We start from the raw sequence: 17,059 nt of genomic DNA on the forward strand, positions 1-17,059 counted from the left end.
CAAACGAAGAAACCATTCATGAGAATTTTCTTCTTGATTTATTTCTTTTCTATCGCACATGTCTTGCATCTGTCAAAATTACGCAACACTCCAACAAATATTACGAGCAAATATAATTTTGTAATTTTTCCATACGAAAGAAGAAGAAAATTCCAGTTGTAAGACGAAAGGTGTAAAGCAAAATATGTGGTAATAATCATCTTCTCATGAATGTGAAAGAAAATAAAAATAATAAAGAAAGAAATGTGTATTATACGTGATTCGGATTAAAAATTATGAATAAAAAAATTGTCTGGTCAACTTTTTTTTTTTCATTATCGTTAAAAATAAACTACAAAATGAGCAATTGATCATTGACAAATGAGCTTGCTCTTGCTGTGTGTGGCTCGATTTGGCTTGCGTCTATTTTTCTATTATCGCTGCAAAAGTCTTTTTATGGTTTTGATGATTTATGGGCAACTTTTGACTGACAGATTGGCAGAAAAATTTGTTTTTTAAACGGCTTTATCATGAATTGCGGATTATTGTTGCAAATTTCACATTTTTTTGGTTAAGATTAAAGTTTGCTGATGCTTCTTCCTTCTGGCGGCGGTTTCTGCCCATATTTATTTATAACGAAGCGTAATTTCACTCTCATCATCATAAAAATCATCAGTGAAGACGAGTCTCTTCGAGTTATATCACAGAAATTTTTTTAATGTTTTTATTTTCAATTTTTGCTCGTAAAAATTCAGTAAAAATTTATGTCTTTTTAGCTTTGGGCTGTGTGAGTTTTATTGACGAAATCAGAAAAAAAAACGTAAAATGCATGTTGCTGACCGAATGTGATTACCGTAAAAAATAATAAATGTAAAGTATAAAAGAAAGTAGTCGTTTACAACGAAGATGCAACGAAATTTTTGTGGGACAGGTTGTTTAATGGCTTTTAATATAATAAAGGATTATTGCTATATTCAACTTTTTTTACACAACGCAAAAATTACCTTTTAAAGATGTTGCCAAGTGAAATTCCGACTGAAATTTTTAGATATTTTGCATTACAATGTGCAAAAATATCGTCTCTTTTGTCAAAAAATGAATGAATTTCTTTCAAAAAAATTTTTTTTAAAAAATTAACATTACAATGCAAAATTGAAAAAAGTGTCATTTTTGAACAAATATAATTGAAAGTTTATTAAAAATTAGACGTGATATTTTTTTTTTAAATTTATTAGCTTCAAAAGCCTTTAATGAAGAGATGCAAAAGATAAATTTTTATGTTGATTAATTCACAAAGCCCTTATGCGATTATGATGAGTAATAATAATTATATGGTACTTAATTAAGGTCAATAAAAGTTAAAATAATAAATTATTTTATTGCTTGGGAAATTTTATGGAGTTATTAAATCTTATCTTCCGTAAGGCGCAAATTTCCGTCAAAAAAATAAAATAATAAATTTTATTTAAAGAAAGAAATGCCTACACAATAATTTTGATTGTAATTCACACTAGCTAGACATTTTTATGTAACGATGATCAATTTTTTTTTGCTTGAATTGTTGCCTCATCTGCTGTAATGATAGTAATCGACAGCAGTAGCAAAACAAAAATTTTTTTATTACACATATTGGAGATTTGTATAAAAAAAGACTCGATATTGATTGATATTAAATAAGGTGTCGAACAAAATATCAATCGTGTTATTTATTTGACTGATGGTTCCTAAATTACATGGATTGATAATAATAAAAAAAAATGTACAGGGCGTTTCGTCATTTGTAATTATTTTGAAGTACTTAAGGATCTTTTTTGAAGTCTTTGGTTTTTGAAATTTTGTTAATGAAATTAATAAAAATGAATCGTAAAGTATCTGAAATTTTTTTTGATCAATTTTTTTTGCTAACATCTTTAAAAGGCTCCTGTACATCGAAAACGCAAAATTTGGAAAAAGTCCAAAACAAAAGTTGTTTCTAAAGACAAAACCTTCAATTTGAGACGGAGAACGGTGATCTAACTCAATTTTCAAAAATGGGTACATGAGCCCTCATAATAAGAGGATTTTGGCTGAAATTTTTTTTCATCAATTTTTTTTGCTAACATCTTTAAAAGGCTCCTGTACATCGAAAACGCAAAATTTGGAAAAAGTCCAAAACAAAAGTTGTTTCTAATGACAAAACCTTCAATTTGAGACGGAGAACGGTGATCTAACTCAATTTTCAAAAATGGGTACATGAGCCCTCATAATAAGAGGATTTTGACTTAAACTTATCAATTTTTTTTGCTAACATTTTAAATGCTCCTGTACATCGAAAACGCAAAATTTGTAAAAAGTCCAAAACAAAAGTTGTTTCTAAAGACAAAACCTTCAATTTGAGAAATTTTCAAAAATTTTTCATGAGCCCTCATAATAAGAGGATTTTGGCTGAAATTTTTTTTCATCAATTTTTTTTGCTAACATCTTTAAAAGGCTCCTGTACATCGAAAACGCAAAATTTGGAAAAAGTCCAAAACAAAAGTTGTTTCTAAAGACAAAACCTTCAATTTGAGACGGAGAACGGTGATCTACAAAAGTTGAAAAAATTTTGAAAAATCGGTACATGAGCCCTCATAATAAGAGGATTTTGGTAGAAATTTTTTTTCATCAATTTTTTTCGTTAACATCTTTAAATGGCTCCTGTACATCGAATACGCAAAATTTAGAAAAAGTCCAAAACAAAAGTTGTTTCTAATGTTTAAACCTTCAATTTGAGACGGAGAACGGTGATCTAACTCAATTTTCAAAAATGGGTACATGAGCCCTCATAATAAGAGGATTTTGGCTGAAATTTTTTTTCATCAATTTTTTTTGCTAACATCTTTAAAAGGCTCCTGTACATCGAAAACGCAAAATTTAGAAAAAGTCCAAAACAAAAGTTGTTTCTGATGCCAAAACCTTCAATTTGAGACGGAAACGGTGATCTAACTCAATTTTCAAAAACTATGAGCCCTATCAATTTTTTTTGCTAACATCTTTAAAAGGCTCCTGTACATCGAAAACGCAACATTTAGAAAAAGTAAAAAACAAAAGTTGTTTCTAAGACAAAACCTTCAATAAAAAGTTTTGAAAAATCGGTACATGAGCCCTCATAATAAGAGGATTTTGGCTGAAATTTTTTTTCATCAATTTTTTTTGCTAACATCTTTAAAAGGCTCCTGTACATCGAAAACGCAAAATTTGGAAAAAGTCCAAAACAAAAGTTGTTTAACATCAAAACCTTCAATTTGAGACGGAGAACCGTGATCTAACTCAATTTTCAAAAATGGGTACATGAGCCCTCATAATAAGAGGATTTTGGCTGAAATTTTTTTTGATCAATTTTTTTTGCTAACATCTTTAAAAGGCTCCTGTACATCGAAAACGCAAAATTTGGAAAAAGTCCAAAACAAAAGTTGTTTCTAATGCCAAAACCTTCAATTTGAGACGGAGAACGGTGATCTAACTCAATTTTCAAAAATTGGTATGTGAGCCCTCATAATAAGAGGATTTTGACTGCAAGCTAACATCTTTAAAAGGCTCCTGTGCATCGAAAACGCAAAATTTAGAAAAAGTCCAAAACAAAAGTTGTTTCTAAAGACAAAACCTTCAATTTGAGACGGAGAACGGTGATCTAACTCAATTTTCAAAAATGGGTACATGAGCCCTCATAATAAGAGGATTTTGACTGAAATTTTTTTTGATCAATTTTTTTTGCTAACATCTTTAAAAGGCTCCTGTACATCGGAAACGCAAAATTTGGAAAAAGTCCAAAACAAAAGTTGTTTCTAAAGACAAAACCTTCAATTTGAGACGGAGAACGGTGATCAGCTTCAAAAAGTATGTGAGCCCTCATAATAAGAGGATTTTGACTGAAATTTTTTTTGATCAATTTTTTTTGCTAACATCTTTAAAAGGCTCCTGTACATCGAAAACGCAGAATTTTTTCTTTTTTGAATATTTGTTGAAGAACTGTTGTTTATGTCCTTGTTTTGTTTAAGTTTTCAATAAAGCTTCGTTTCGTTGTACAAGGGACTATATTTTTGGTTTAATGTTTGACTTTATGCATTTCAAGTTTTCGTAGTATATATGATGGATTGAATGACAATCTAATAAGTATCTCAATGGAATAAATTTATTTCATAGACTTTTCCATGGCATTTTGAATTTTTCAAAAAATTTTGAAACCATTAAAAATTTGAGATCTAAAAAACAAAAAAAATATATTTCATTATTTTAAAAGAAATTTAAAATAACTTACCAAAAATATTCTGCGTTGAAATAAATTTCTTGTTGTTGAACATTTTTCAACAAAACGCCCTGTAAATAAAAAAAAAATAAAATTTCACATAAAAAATTTCTTCCATATCAAATCTTATCAATCAATAATCTATTAATTATTTGATAAAAATCTTCGATATTTTTCATTACATGAAATTTTTAAAAAATTACTCTTCATTAACATTTACACATCAATTAGTTAAATTTGAAGAAAAAAAAAATTATTAACACAATAAAACGCAAATAATAATAAATTTAAAGCTAAAATAACCTCCGACACTGTCAAAAAGGGCTCTTTTGAAGATACATTTTTTGATAAATCATCACTTTTTATTATGCTGAATATTAATAATATTTTACAGCAGAAATGCGATATGGAAATTATTTTCTCTTTTATTCAGCGAACATTTTTGATAAATGGCTTTAACTTTAATAGACACATGTTGAAAATATTCAAAAACTATTTTTTATTATTTTATTGGGGAAACAAGTTTCGTTTAAAATTTAAATTTATTATTTATTGCACTTCTTTTGTGTAGGTGTCTTGTTTTCAATCATAACCCAATAAGACATAAATCTTAAAAGATGTTTGTTTAACGCACTAAAAGTAGGCGCGAAAAGTAATTAACTGATTTTAATTTACACTAAAGTACTAAATTATTATGTTGCGGTTGTAATTAACTGTAAAAAGTGACAAAAATTGATTAATTTTTTATAAATACGCACTCTGACCAGTTTCGATCACTTCCTAATAAAACCAATTTTTTCTTGACTAGGTCAACTTTCACATCGTCTTTTTTTATTTTTTAGAGAAAATAACCAGTATCGCACTCCTTCCATTCATGTTCAAGTGCTTTTCATGTGCGATGTTGTTGTTATTTATCATCATCAAAAAATATTTACTTTAAACTACCACATTATTATTATGATGAATAAGTGCCTTCAATAACTTCGAGTGGTTTTGATGTAAAATAATTTCTTTATTTTTGTTCATATGGGTTTCTTGACATCTTGATGGGGATTTGAAGTTGAAAATTCCTGAAATAATAAGAAAATAAAAATTTTAATGTTTAGTTAAAATATTCGATTTAACTGAAAAAATTGTGTATTTTTTTCATAAAAATTATGAAAATAAATTTTCATTTAAATTAAATTAAAAATCAAATGAAGTAAAAAAAAAATTTTAATTATTTAAAAAAAAATTAAAAAGGTTATATTTTAAAAATATAAAAATAAAAAAATTAAAAATAAAAAAATTAAAAATAAAAAAAAAAATAAAAAATTTAAAATAAAATTTAAATTAAAATTAAATTTTTTTTTTAAACATATTATTTTTAAATTTAATTAAATATTTTTTTTTAAATATAAATCTTTATTAGTTTAATTTTTTAAATTCAATTAATTAAATCAATTTTCAATTGAAAGAAATACTTAATTTAAAATTATTTTAATTATAAAAAAAATTAAGTATATTTGAAAGATTAATTTTATTTTTTAGTTATCGATTAATTTAATAAAAAAAATATTTTAACAAAAAAAAATTATTAAAAAAATCCTTAAAAATTATTTTAATTTTTAATTCATAAAAAATAAATTAATTATTTTATTTAATAAAAAATATTTTTAAAGTAAAAAAATTATAAAAAAATAAATTAAAAATAAATAAAAATTTAAAAATTAATAAATTAAAAATTTTTAAATTTTATTTTCTCTAAACATATTATTTTGGAATTAAATTAAATATTTTTTTTTTTCAAATTAGAAATCTATATAAAAATTTAAAAAAAAAATAGAAAGGAATAAAGTTATTTGATTTTAAAATTATTTTAATTAATTAATTAAAAAAAATTAAATTATTTAAAAAAAAATCAAATTTATTTTTGTATTTTCAATTAATTTAATTAAAAAATAATTAATTTTAACAAAAAACTTACCCAAAAAATCCTTCAATATAATTTTGATTTTTTATTCATGAAAAAATAATATAAATATTTTTTTTAATAAAAAAAAATTAAAAATAATTTTTAATTTGATAAATTAATCAATAAAAAAATAAATATTATTTAAAAATTAATTAATAAATTAAAATAAGTTAAATTAAAAATATAATCAATAAATAATTATTTTAATAGAAAAAATCTTTTTTAAATTAATTCAAACAAAAAAAGTCACGTGACAATTTTTCTTTAACGTAAAAACCCGAAATTCAAATACTTACCAACCAAATTTCACATTGGGCAATCCCAAAAACATTCTCATTCGTCATCGAAATTCCCGCCAGAGGGCGAACGTTTCTTTCTTTTCTTTTCCACATTCGTCGAGGAAGTACGTGCTCTCCAATTTTCCTTAAATTTCATTAAAATAATTGTGAAAAACTTGAAAAATTTGCATCAAATCGCTAAAATTCGTGCTCGTTTACCGCAAAAACATAAAATTCTGTGCGAAAATCCGCAAATATTTGTAAAAACAGCAAAAAATGTGTGCTCACGTGTCGCTCCATACGAAATTCTGTACGGTTTGCACATGTCGGCATCGCATTTTTACAAAAACGAGCATGGATGGGTCCTTTGGAAGCTTTTTTATGATGATATATTTACCATGCACCACTCCAACTGTTTGGATGACGATTATGGATATCACAAAACTGAGAAAAGTTTCAAAGGAACTCTTACGGGTTAACCTCAAAAATGGCTTTGATGCGAATTTTTCGGGAGTTTCATGAAAAATTTGAGTTTTTATTAATTTTTTTCGATTTTTTCAGGTAGATAGCATTCCACAAAGGAAAGGTAGGTTAATTTTTCAGGAGCAACGCGCGTCTCTGAATTCACTAGGTCGCAGTAGTGTAAAATTTTGTGAGAGTTTGAGAGTCTTTCAATGATGATATGTTTACCATGCACCACTCCAACTGCTTGGATGACGATTATGGATATCACAATACTGAAGAAAGCTCTCGAAACCCACAAAAATCCCCTTCGCAAGTCGAAAAACGAAATTTTCGTCGAAAATTCTCACACGATTTCGATTCTTTTGCAGCAACGCAATGAGTTTCGCCCAAAAAATACACTACTGCCTTCGTCCCTTTGTCAATTGCCTTGCCCGGGTCTTCAGTACCGGAAGTGGCAATTTGATAGACCGATGATGTGACTTCAGATCAATACTTACTTGATTTCGTTGCTAGGTCTATCAACAACGCATCATTCAACATGGGAGCCTATCGTTACATTCAGGAGCTGTATCGCAAGAAACAAAGCGATGTCATGCGCTATTTGTTGCGTATTCGCGTCTGGCAATACCGCCAATTGACGAAGATGCATCGTGCACCGCGCCCAAGTCGTCCCGACAAGGCACGTCGTTTGGGCTACAAAGCCAAGCAAGGTTTCTGCATCTATCGCATTCGCGTGCGTCGCGGAGGTCGCAAACGCCCCGTACACAAGGGTTGCACATATGGCAAGCCCAAGTCGCAAGGTGTCAACCACTTGAAGCCTTACAGAAATTTGCAATCTGTTGCTGAGGTAAATATTTTTTTGAAGATTTTTATTTTTATTTAAAGTCGCTTAATTTTTTTTAACTTTTTGTCTTGAAAAAATTTTCAAAAAAAATTTAAGTTTAATTTTTTTTTCATAATTTTTGCTATTTTTATATTAAAAAAAAAATTAAAATTAAAAAATTATTTTTGGAGAAAAAAATTTTAATTCATTTGATTTATTCTTAATTTTTTACTGTATTTAAAATAAAAAAAAAATAAATTAAATTTTTTTTTTGATTATATTTTGTATAAAAAATTTCGGTAAAATTACTTTAAATTAATTAATTAAATTTTAATCATTTTAAATTTATTATTTTTTTTTTAATTTTAAAATTCAATTTTTTAATTAAATTTTATTAAATTATCAATTTAAATTTATTAAATTATTTTATTAGTTTTAAAATTTAATTTTTCATTTAAAATTAATTAATTTAAATTAAAATTAATTATTTTTTCAAATTGTATTAAAATTTTTATTAATTTTAAATTAAAAAATTAAAAATTATAAATTAATTCTTTTAATTAAAAATTACATAAAAATTGAATTTTATCATTTGTAAAATAATTGTCAAAAATTCATAAAAAAAAAGTTTTTAAATTTTATGCATTAAAATTTATTAATTAAAATTTTATTTAATTTAATTTAATATTTATCAAAATCAAATTTACGAAAAAATTAATTTTTTGTTTGAAAAAAAAAATTAAATTTAAAATTTTAACAAATTTTCAACAAAAAGTAAAAAAAAATTAAAGCGACATTAAAATTAATTTTTATTTTGATGATAAACATCCACCGTGATACATTCTGAGTCAAAAGTACGCTGATGTTATCAATATACCTTCCTTAGATGTCTGAGATTTTCCATTAAATCTCCCAAAAATCCAATTTTCCTTGAAAAATTCTAAAAAAATCTCAATTTTTCTTCAACAGGAACGCGTTGGTCGTCGCTTGGGAGGTCTCCGTGTCCTCAACTCCTACTGGGTTGGTCAAGATGCCGCCTACAAGTACTATGAAGTCATCATGGTTGATCCCCATCATAACGCCATTCGTCGTGATGCCAAGGTCAACTGGATCTGCAAGGCCGTTCACAAGCACCGTGAATTGCGCGGACTTACCTCCGCCGGCAAGAGCTCACGCGGCATCGGAAAAGGATACAGATATTCCCAAACTATCGGAGGATCACGTCGTGCTGCATGGCGCAGAAAGAATCGCATTCACATGCGTCGTTATCGTTAAGATTTTCAGCAATTTACTTATGTATTTGGTCTCCAGACGAACAACAAGAACTTTTCATGCAAATTTTTATTTGTATGTTGGACTTTTATACATAATGGATTGAGAGAAAAATACAATGAAGTATATAAAAACATCAAAAAATGTCTTTTATTTAACAAAAAATTGCCCAAAAATTGATTTTTTTACATTTTTAATAAATTTTTGAAAATTCCAACATTTTTTTGATGATCGATTTCGTCTCTGAAAATTTTTGTTGAATATCCTGAATGTTTCGAAAATTTTTTTCTCAAGATGAAATTTTTTAAATATTTTCCTGAATAATTAAAAAGAAGGTTTTTTAATGAAAATAAGGTAAAAATAAGAAGGAAAAAATTACAAATTTTTGTTCGTTAAAATATTTTGTGTTTCAAAAATCTAAATTTTGTTAAAAAAAACGATAAAATATTTAAAAAAATAAAATTAAAATTAAAAATTGAAAAAAAATCAAAAGAAAAAAAATAGAAAGATTAAAATAAAAAAATAAATTATTTTTTATAATAATTTTTTTTTCATTTTAGGCCGTTCCAAATTTTTTCCGATGTTTTTGTCCCAAAAAATTTTTTTCAAAATGGGGGGGGCAAAATATGTAAAAAAAAATTTTTTGAAATACTGTTTCAAAAAAAATAAAAAATTTTAACAAATTTTGGTCATTCATGAATATTTTAGATGTTTTTATGGTATCTACATTGACATTTGATGATTTAAAATTGATCTCAGAATATTTCAAGTTAAAAATTAAAACAAAAAAAAATTTTAAAAATTGAAAATGAAAAAAAACAATTTGAAAATTTCATGAAAAAAAAATAGGAAAAAGACCAAAAAATGGTCAATTTTTATAAAATTTTTAACTTTTTTTTTTAAAATTTTCGGCTTTTTGGGGCGACAAAAACATAGAAAAAAATTTGGAGCGGCCTTAATTATTTAAAATTATAATTATAATTTTTGAAGAATTATTTTATTAAATAAAATTAAAAAAAAAATAAATTAAAAAATATTATTTTTTATAATTAATTAAATTAAATTTAAAATTCCTAAAAATTTATTTCAGCGTCAAAAAAAATTTTTATAACTTAAAAATTCGAAAAATATTTTTTAAAAATTATTTTTTTTAAATATGTAAAAAAATTATTTACTCATGTAGTAAAAAATAAAAAAAATATTTTAAAAATTTAAACAAAAAAAAAATAATTTTATTCAGTTCAAATAAATTCTAAAGCTCGATTAAATGAAATTAAGCTCTCCAACGATCAAGTTAATTTAAAGCTTTTTCAATTAATTTACATCAACCAATACACTCAAAACACTCGTTATCACATAAAAAGCTCTTTTTACGTAGAATAAATTAAAGTTAATCGAACAGCTGACTAAAGTTGACGACGCAGAAGCTTTTTCGATTAATTTAAGTAAATATTTTTATTGATATTAAAAAATGACAGACTGGAACAGCAAAAAAATCCTCTTGGTTGGCGAGACAGTTTTGGATATCATTCAAATTGTTTCCGAATATCCCAAAGAAGATGACGACATAAGGTAAAATTTCATCAAAAAAATTTCAAAAATTATTTTTTTTATTAATTTTTCGCAGATCGAATCACGGATGGTGGCAACGCGGCGGAAACGCGAGCAACAACGCGACAGTCCTGAGTTTATTGGGCGAAAAATGTGAAATTTTATCGAATTTCAGTTCCTCGGAAATGTTCAAATTTGTCGTTGCGGATTTAACAAATCGCGGAATTGATCACAAAAATTGCCTTTATTTCGACGATTGTGAAGTGCCGCTTTCGACAATTTGGATTAGTGAAGCGAACGGAAGTCGAACCATCGTTCATTCTAATCCGAATTTGCCGCATGTGAATTTCGAGACGTTCGACAAGTGCGACTTGGATGAGTACAAATGGATCCATTTTGAGGTAGGATGGGTGAGTTTTTGCTCAAAAATTATTTTTAAATTAATGAAAAATTTAATTTTTTCGTTTTTAGGGTCGAACTCCCCTTGAATTCCGTAAAATGATGGAAAAAACTCGAAAATTCAACTCACGCATCAAAATTTCCGTCGAATTGGAGAAATTACGAGGAGATGACTTGAAACTCGTGGAAAATGCGGATTTTGTCTTTTTAGGAAAAACTTTTGCCAAATTCATCGGGTGTGAAAAAAAGGAAGAAGCTGTTTATAAATTGAAAGAATTAGCGGGAGACAAAAATAATTTTACCGTAATTTGTCCTTGGGAGACGGAAGGCGTTGCAGTTTTGGATCAAGAAAATAATTTTTACTCGTGTGAGGCTTTTAAGGCGGAAAAAGTGCGGGATACGTTGGGAGCGGGAGACACTTTTTGTGCAGCGACAATTTTTGCGTTGAATCAAGGGAGAAATGTGCAAAAAGCAATCGAGTTTGGAAGTACGATTGCCGGATTAAAAGTTGGATTTTATGGATACGATGGAATTAAAGATGCTTGCAAGAAGTTTTTATGAAAAAAAAATTTTTTTTGTTGTTATAAGAGATTTTTTGATTTTTTTTAAATAATTTATTAAAGAAATTTTTTAAATTGACTATTTTAAGTTCTTTTTTACTCAAAATAATAAAAAAAATGCAAAAAATAAATTGAAATATGTTTGTTTATAATTAATTTTCAATTTTTGAAAAAATAAGAAGAATTTAGGTATATGAAAAATTGCGAAAATAAAATTTATAAAATTTTTAAAAATTTTCAATAATTTTAATAATTGAACAAATACTGAAAAAATTTTAGCGAATTTAAAAAATTAATTTCAAAGTTTCAAATTTTTATCATTTAAAAAAATAAATTAAAAAAATAAAAATTAATTATTAGGTACTCAAATTAAAAAAAAAATCAGTTTTAAATCAAAATAAAAATTTAAATTAAAAATTTTCTTTAAATTCATCTTTTTTCATGTAAGGTAATAGAAAAAAAAAATTATTAAAAATTATATTAATATTTTAATGAATTTTAACAATTTTTCAATTTATTTTTTTTTACGTTTGAGCCGAAATTCAAACATGGAATTTTTTTTTATTTTCATAAAAAAAATTTAAAATATAATTTTTAAGGAAATTAATTTTCAATTAAATTTTTAGTTAAAAAAAAAAAATTTATTTTAAAGTAAATTTTTTAAAAAAAAATTTAATAAAAAAATTAAAAATAAAATAAAAAAATTCATTAAAATCTTTAAAGTTTTTAAATTTTTTAATTTTTTTTGTAATTTTTTAAAAATTTTAAATTAATTTTTTTAAATTAAATTAAATTAAATTAAAAAAATTAAAATAAAATAAAAAAATCATAAAAAATCAATTAATTTTTTAAGTAAATTTTTCATATTTTTTGTATTTTTACAAAATTTTTTTTTAAAAGAAATTTTAATTTTAAATAATTTTTTGAAGCCTTTTTAATTTTTTCAATAAAAATTAAAATTCAGAAAATTTTTTTTGTAATGGTTAGGAGTTTTTATTTCTAAAAATATATTGAAATTTTGAATAATTTTGCCAAATGGTCATATATCTTAAGTCTATAAAAAAAAAGAAAAAAAAACTGTTAAAATGCACAAAGAATCCTAATCTTGATCCTTATTCTTGTTCTTCTTCTTTTTCTTCTTCGGCGCCGGCTCATCAACTTCCATGGTAGTATCACCATTACCATTTTCCTCCTCATGCACTCCATTTCCGTTCTCTTCTTCGCCATTTTTCCTCTTTTTCTTGTCCTTCTTCTTCTTCTTTTTCCCCTCGGAATTCGCAACAACTTGCTGCGCTTGCAACTCCATCGCTTCCTTCATGACTTCGATATTTTTGCGGGGAACTTCTCCCGATTCGTAAAACTTGAGACGATCCTCGACTTGCTGCTTGAGGGATTCGCCGAAGACATTCGACGGGGTTTCGGTGAAACAATCGATGCGTGATGCGATGACACATTTATTGGCGAGGAAACGTGAAATGCGGCCTTTGTTCTTTAAACCGGCACGCCCAATATACGACGAATGGAAGAGCAATCCGAACTTTGGGGTGTTTCCGCGGGTCTTTAATGCACGGAAAAGAGCTTTTTCGGCGCCCAAAATTTGTACCGTGGATGCCGGATACTTGGCGAGGTTCGTTAAACTGCCGGCTTTGGAGATTAAACGGGCGCCAACTTGATCGCCGATGAGAGTTTGCAAGTTTGGAGCCACAGAACCCATTTTTGAATGCAAATATTCGGCGAGTTCTTTGCGATAATCCGCGAGACGAACGACACGCGCCGCAAACATTTCAATATTCATCAAGTCAATCTGCGAAATATCCATTCCCATGCTCATTTTTGACGCATCGATGATGGCTTGAGCTTTTTCCGAGTCCATGACGATTTCTTCAAGGCCCTCGAGCTTCGTTTCGTCGAGAGATTTGCGATCTTTGATGAAATGCGCCACTTTGGCATACATATTGTTATCGGGCACAATTTTAATCAACTCCGGGAAGTGATACGAGTACCATTCGCGAATCCGCATCGAAAACGTATTAATATCCTTGTCCAGTTGATCCAGCAGTGCAATCGACTGAATTATCATGTTATCGCTCCGATGCACGTTAAACTTGACTTTTGCCCGAGAATAACTGTGACCGAGACCCAATTGCGCCACGCCCGCCGTCTTGTCGGTGACACCTTTGACCATATTGGCGAAATGCATGCGACATCCGCGGATAATTTCGGGCACGGCTCCAATGTGAGAACAACTCACGTTGATGGCTTCGTTCAAGGCAGCTCCCAATTTTGCGTCGGCGACACCCAAAGTGAATTTTTCCTTCTTCGGCTTCGGTAAATTCGATTGCAGGAACAAAGCCAAGTCATCGGGAACAATTCCCTCGGAAATGGCATTGACATTTTCCAATGCGGCGATTGCTGTTTTGAACGGGAAGAACGAGACAAGCTTCACGATGCCGTTGAAACGAGCCAAATCCGTTACGGAGGCCTCGACTTGCGGTAAGAGCATCGAAATTTCCTCAAATTCCTTGACTTTGAACAACGCATAGCCCGATGCGTGCTCGTAGAGCACAAATAATGGAGTCTGAAACGGGAGAAACACATGTTCGAGTTAGAAGGAAGTCGTTTTTTGATGATTTTTTGTGAATTAAAGCAGGTGAGGTAAAGAAAATTGGCTTAAAATAGAGGTAAGAGCTTTGGAAATGATTGAAACTCACCATTTTTCCAAATTATCCACTTTTTCAGATTAAATTTTGAATTATTTTACGATTGTTTATGCTTTTCCATTCACGCCTGCCACATGAGGTTATGCACGATGACGCCCTCTATCGGAGAATTTTTAGCCCAATGCGAATTTTGATGCAAATATTTAGTCCCAAGGCGAATTTCATATAAAAAAAAACTTGAATTAGCGGCAAGCAAATTTTATTGGAGTATTTTTTTCAAAATTTTTGATTAAAAATTGATTAAAAATTAAGAAAAATTATGAGTAAAAATAAAAAAAAATTAAATTTAATTTAAATTTGTTAATTCAGATTCAAATTTTAAAATTAATTATTTCAATATTTTAATTTAAAATAAAAAAAAATAATTTTTAATTAAATTTATTATTTTTAATTATTTTTTAAATCTTTTTATTTTTTTCATTATTTAACTAAATTTAATTTGAATTCTAAAAAGAATAATTTTTTAAAGCTATTGATAAAATTCAAATATTTAAAAATTCTTTAAAAAAATAAAAATATCGTAAAAATCATAAAATATTTTTAAAAAAATTAAAACTTGAAAGATTTTTTTATGAAATTTTAATTTTAAATTATTTAAATAACAATTGAGTTTGAAATAATTTGTTTTTGAATTAATTTAAAATTTAATTTTTTATTACTTTAAAAATTCACAATTTGAATAAAACTTTGTAAATTTTTATTTAATTTTAATAAAATTTTATATTTTTAATTTTATAATTTTTTTTATCAAAATTTATTAACAATTTATTATAAAATGATGAAAAATTCAAATTTTTGTAAAAAATCTGAAAAAAAAATTAATTAAGAAATTTACCTTGATATTAAGTGATTTAAATTTTTCTTTCATTTTATAAAATTCGATTTAAAAGTTTTGTTCATTTAAAGTCTTTTTTTTATTTTTTTACCATTTTTTTTATTTTATTTATTATTTTTTTTAAATTATTTTTTTTTATTAATTATTTTTTTTTTAAATTATTATCTAAATTTAATTTGAGTTCAAAAAATTATAAATCAAAAAAAATTTAGAAATTTTAAAAGTGATCAAAATCAATGTAGCATATGGAACATACACTCGAAAAAATAACCGCCAGTTAAAAATTTTGCCAAGATTTTCAATTTTTACCTAAAATCTGCCTAAAAACCATCAAAAAATTAAGAAAATTTTCATCAGAGCAAAATTCATCAAAATATTAAATAAAAATGGATCAAAAAATGGAAAAACTCTGTCGTTCCTTGGATTTAATCGAGAAACAAGCCGTCGTCTTGCAAGAAAAACAACAAAACATCGAAAAACTCATCAAATTAGACGAAATCACAAAGGAAGCAAGGGCTAATTTAGATCTCATCCACAAAAATCTCACCTCCAACATCGACGAACTCAAAAAAACCTGCAGCCAAATCAAAAAACGCGTCGGAGTCCTTCAACTTCAGATGTTATATTTGCTCGAAAAGGTCGATGCGGTCCAAATTAATTCCAAACCCGTCACAAAAGTCCTCCAACCAAACACGAATTACGGAAATTTCTCTCCAAATGTCTCAAATTTGCCAGTTTCAAAAATTGCGGTAAGATTTTTTTCCTTAAATTTTAATTTTTTTATTAAAAATTGTCTTTTTAGATCTCCGACACTCCAATGCGGATGCGAGTCACAGACTACGAGAATTCTCCTTTCATCTCGCGACGACAACCGATGCAGCTGCAATTCATAGATTTCGAGGCGCAAGTCACCCATGAGGATTTTGCCGGTATTCCGAGTTACATGAAAGGTCGTGAGAGTCTCGAGGAGTTGCGGGCATTCCTCGATCAGATCGTGATTAGTTGTTTTACGGAGAAATATACGCTGATGTGCAAGAAACGTGATGCAATTCGAAATCCGCACGACATTGAGATCTGGAAAATTTATAAGCAGCAAAAAGATGACTTTCCGGGCAAATATTTCGTGACGGAGGGCGATATTGCGAGGAAAATTGGGCGTTTAGTGGATAAAAAGATGAATTGTAAGCTGCAAATGTTGCGTCATTTGGGAATTATTAAGGAAGTGAGGAAAGTCAAGACTGTTTATTACATCTGGAATCTTTAGTTGAACTAAAATTTTGAAAAAAAAAACAAAAAATATTTAAGAAATTAGTATGAAAAAATAATCAGTCAAGTAAATTTCTTTAGAAAAAGTTCCTTAAAAGATCAATTTTCGTCAAAAATAATAAAATTTGTAAATTTTTCTGTCTTAATTTTTGATCAAATTATTTTTTTAAAGATATTTTTGTCATTTTGTGTAAAAATTAAATTTTTGAGCTTCTAAAATTTTTTTTTATAAAATTTAAATTTTTGAAATTGAAAAAATTTTTTTAAATCAAAGGTACAAAAAATTAAATTAAAAATTATTAAAAAATTAAACAATTAAAAATATATATTTTTTTAAATTTTAAACAATTTTCGCTATTTTTTTTCATTCAATTATTTTTATATTTAATTTTAGGAAATTTTTAATAAAAAAATTTTAATTTTATTTAATTTTTAATTAATTAAATTATTTTAAAATTTAATTTAAATTAATATTTTTTTATTCATTTTTTTAAATTAATTTTTAAATAATTTTTGAATTAATTTTTTTTTATTCTTTTAAAAATTATAGTTTAATTAATTTTTAAATAATTTTAAAATCAATTTAATTTTTTTTTTAAATTAAACAAATTTAAATTTTTAATTAAAAAAATTAAAATTCTGTAAAAATGTCAAAAAAATTTTTGTCCTCTCAAAAATTCTAAAAAAAAAAAT

General features: G+C 26.5%; 4 protein-coding genes across 5 annotated transcripts; 3 read left to right on the forward strand and 1 right to left on the reverse strand.

Annotated features, from left to right (window-relative positions):
* The first annotated feature begins 6,517 nt into the window (after window positions 1–6,517).
* LOC134836129 (large ribosomal subunit protein eL15) lies at window positions 6,518–9,137 on the forward strand. Its single transcript, XM_063851347.1, has 4 exons — window positions 6,518–6,600; window positions 7,037–7,061; window positions 7,454–7,787; window positions 8,733–9,137. The coding sequence occupies exons 3-4, from the start codon at window positions 7,479–7,481 to the stop codon at window positions 9,036–9,038; spliced, it is 615 nt and encodes a 204-aa protein (XP_063707417.1). The 5' UTR covers window positions 6,518–6,600; window positions 7,037–7,061; window positions 7,454–7,478; the 3' UTR covers window positions 9,039–9,137.
* Window positions 9,138–10,447: 1,310 nt separating this feature from the next.
* On the forward strand, window positions 10,448–11,619 carry LOC134834782 (ketohexokinase-like). 2 transcript variants are annotated; one of them, XM_063849558.1, is made up of 3 exons: window positions 10,448–10,607; window positions 10,663–10,996; window positions 11,058–11,619. In XM_063849558.1, the coding sequence occupies exons 1-3, from the start codon at window positions 10,507–10,509 to the stop codon at window positions 11,544–11,546; spliced, it is 924 nt and encodes a 307-aa protein (XP_063705628.1). In that variant the 5' UTR covers window positions 10,448–10,506; the 3' UTR covers window positions 11,547–11,619. The 2 variants fall into 2 exon arrangements, with proteins under 2 accessions (XP_063705628.1, XP_063705629.1); XM_063849559.1 differs by having other exon boundaries at window positions 10,663–10,987.
* An 894-nt stretch (window positions 11,620–12,513) lies between these two features.
* Window positions 12,514–14,381, reverse strand: LOC134833495 (nucleolar protein 56). The gene is made up of 2 exons (XM_063847818.1): window positions 14,257–14,381; window positions 12,514–14,123 (listed from the first exon to the last, which is right to left on the reverse strand). The coding sequence occupies exons 1-2, from the start codon at window positions 14,257–14,259 to the stop codon at window positions 12,645–12,647; spliced, it is 1,482 nt and encodes a 493-aa protein (XP_063703888.1). The 5' UTR covers window positions 14,260–14,381; the 3' UTR covers window positions 12,514–12,644.
* A 1,009-nt stretch (window positions 14,382–15,390) lies between these two features.
* LOC134834875 (spindle and kinetochore-associated protein 1-like) lies at window positions 15,391–16,634 on the forward strand. The gene is made up of 2 exons (XM_063849678.1): window positions 15,391–15,849; window positions 15,903–16,634. The coding sequence occupies exons 1-2, from the start codon at window positions 15,487–15,489 to the stop codon at window positions 16,362–16,364; spliced, it is 825 nt and encodes a 274-aa protein (XP_063705748.1). The 5' UTR covers window positions 15,391–15,486; the 3' UTR covers window positions 16,365–16,634.
* The last annotated feature ends 425 nt before the right edge of the window (window positions 16,635–17,059 follow it).

This window comes from Culicoides brevitarsis, chromosome 3, assembly GCF_036172545.1.
Source record: "Culicoides brevitarsis isolate CSIRO-B50_1 chromosome 3, AGI_CSIRO_Cbre_v1, whole genome shotgun sequence".
Classification (NCBI taxonomy): Eukaryota; Metazoa; Arthropoda; class Insecta; order Diptera; family Ceratopogonidae; genus Culicoides; species Culicoides brevitarsis.

Excerpts from the sequence above, each read along its gene's own strand:
- LOC134836129 (XM_063851347.1), top strand. The coding sequence starts at position 7,479 with ATGGGAGCCTATCGTTACATTCAGGAGCTGTATCGCAAGAAACAAAGC. Across the intron at positions 7,788-8,732 it reads ATTTGCAATCTGTTGCTGAG|GAACGCGTTGGTCGTCGCTT; the intron begins GTAAATATTTTT and ends TTTCTTCAACAG.
- LOC134834782 (XM_063849558.1), top strand. The coding sequence starts at position 10,507 with ATGACAGACTGGAACAGCAAAAAAATCCTCTTGGTTGGCGAGACAGTT. Across the intron at positions 10,608-10,662 it reads AAAGAAGATGACGACATAAG|ATCGAATCACGGATGGTGGC; the intron begins GTAAAATTTCAT and ends AATTTTTCGCAG. Across the intron at positions 10,997-11,057 it reads TCCATTTTGAGGTAGGATGG|GGTCGAACTCCCCTTGAATT; the intron begins GTGAGTTTTTGC and ends TTTCGTTTTTAG.
- LOC134834875 (XM_063849678.1), top strand. The coding sequence starts at position 15,487 with ATGGATCAAAAAATGGAAAAACTCTGTCGTTCCTTGGATTTAATCGAG. Across the intron at positions 15,850-15,902 it reads TGCCAGTTTCAAAAATTGCG|ATCTCCGACACTCCAATGCG; the intron begins GTAAGATTTTTT and ends TTGTCTTTTTAG.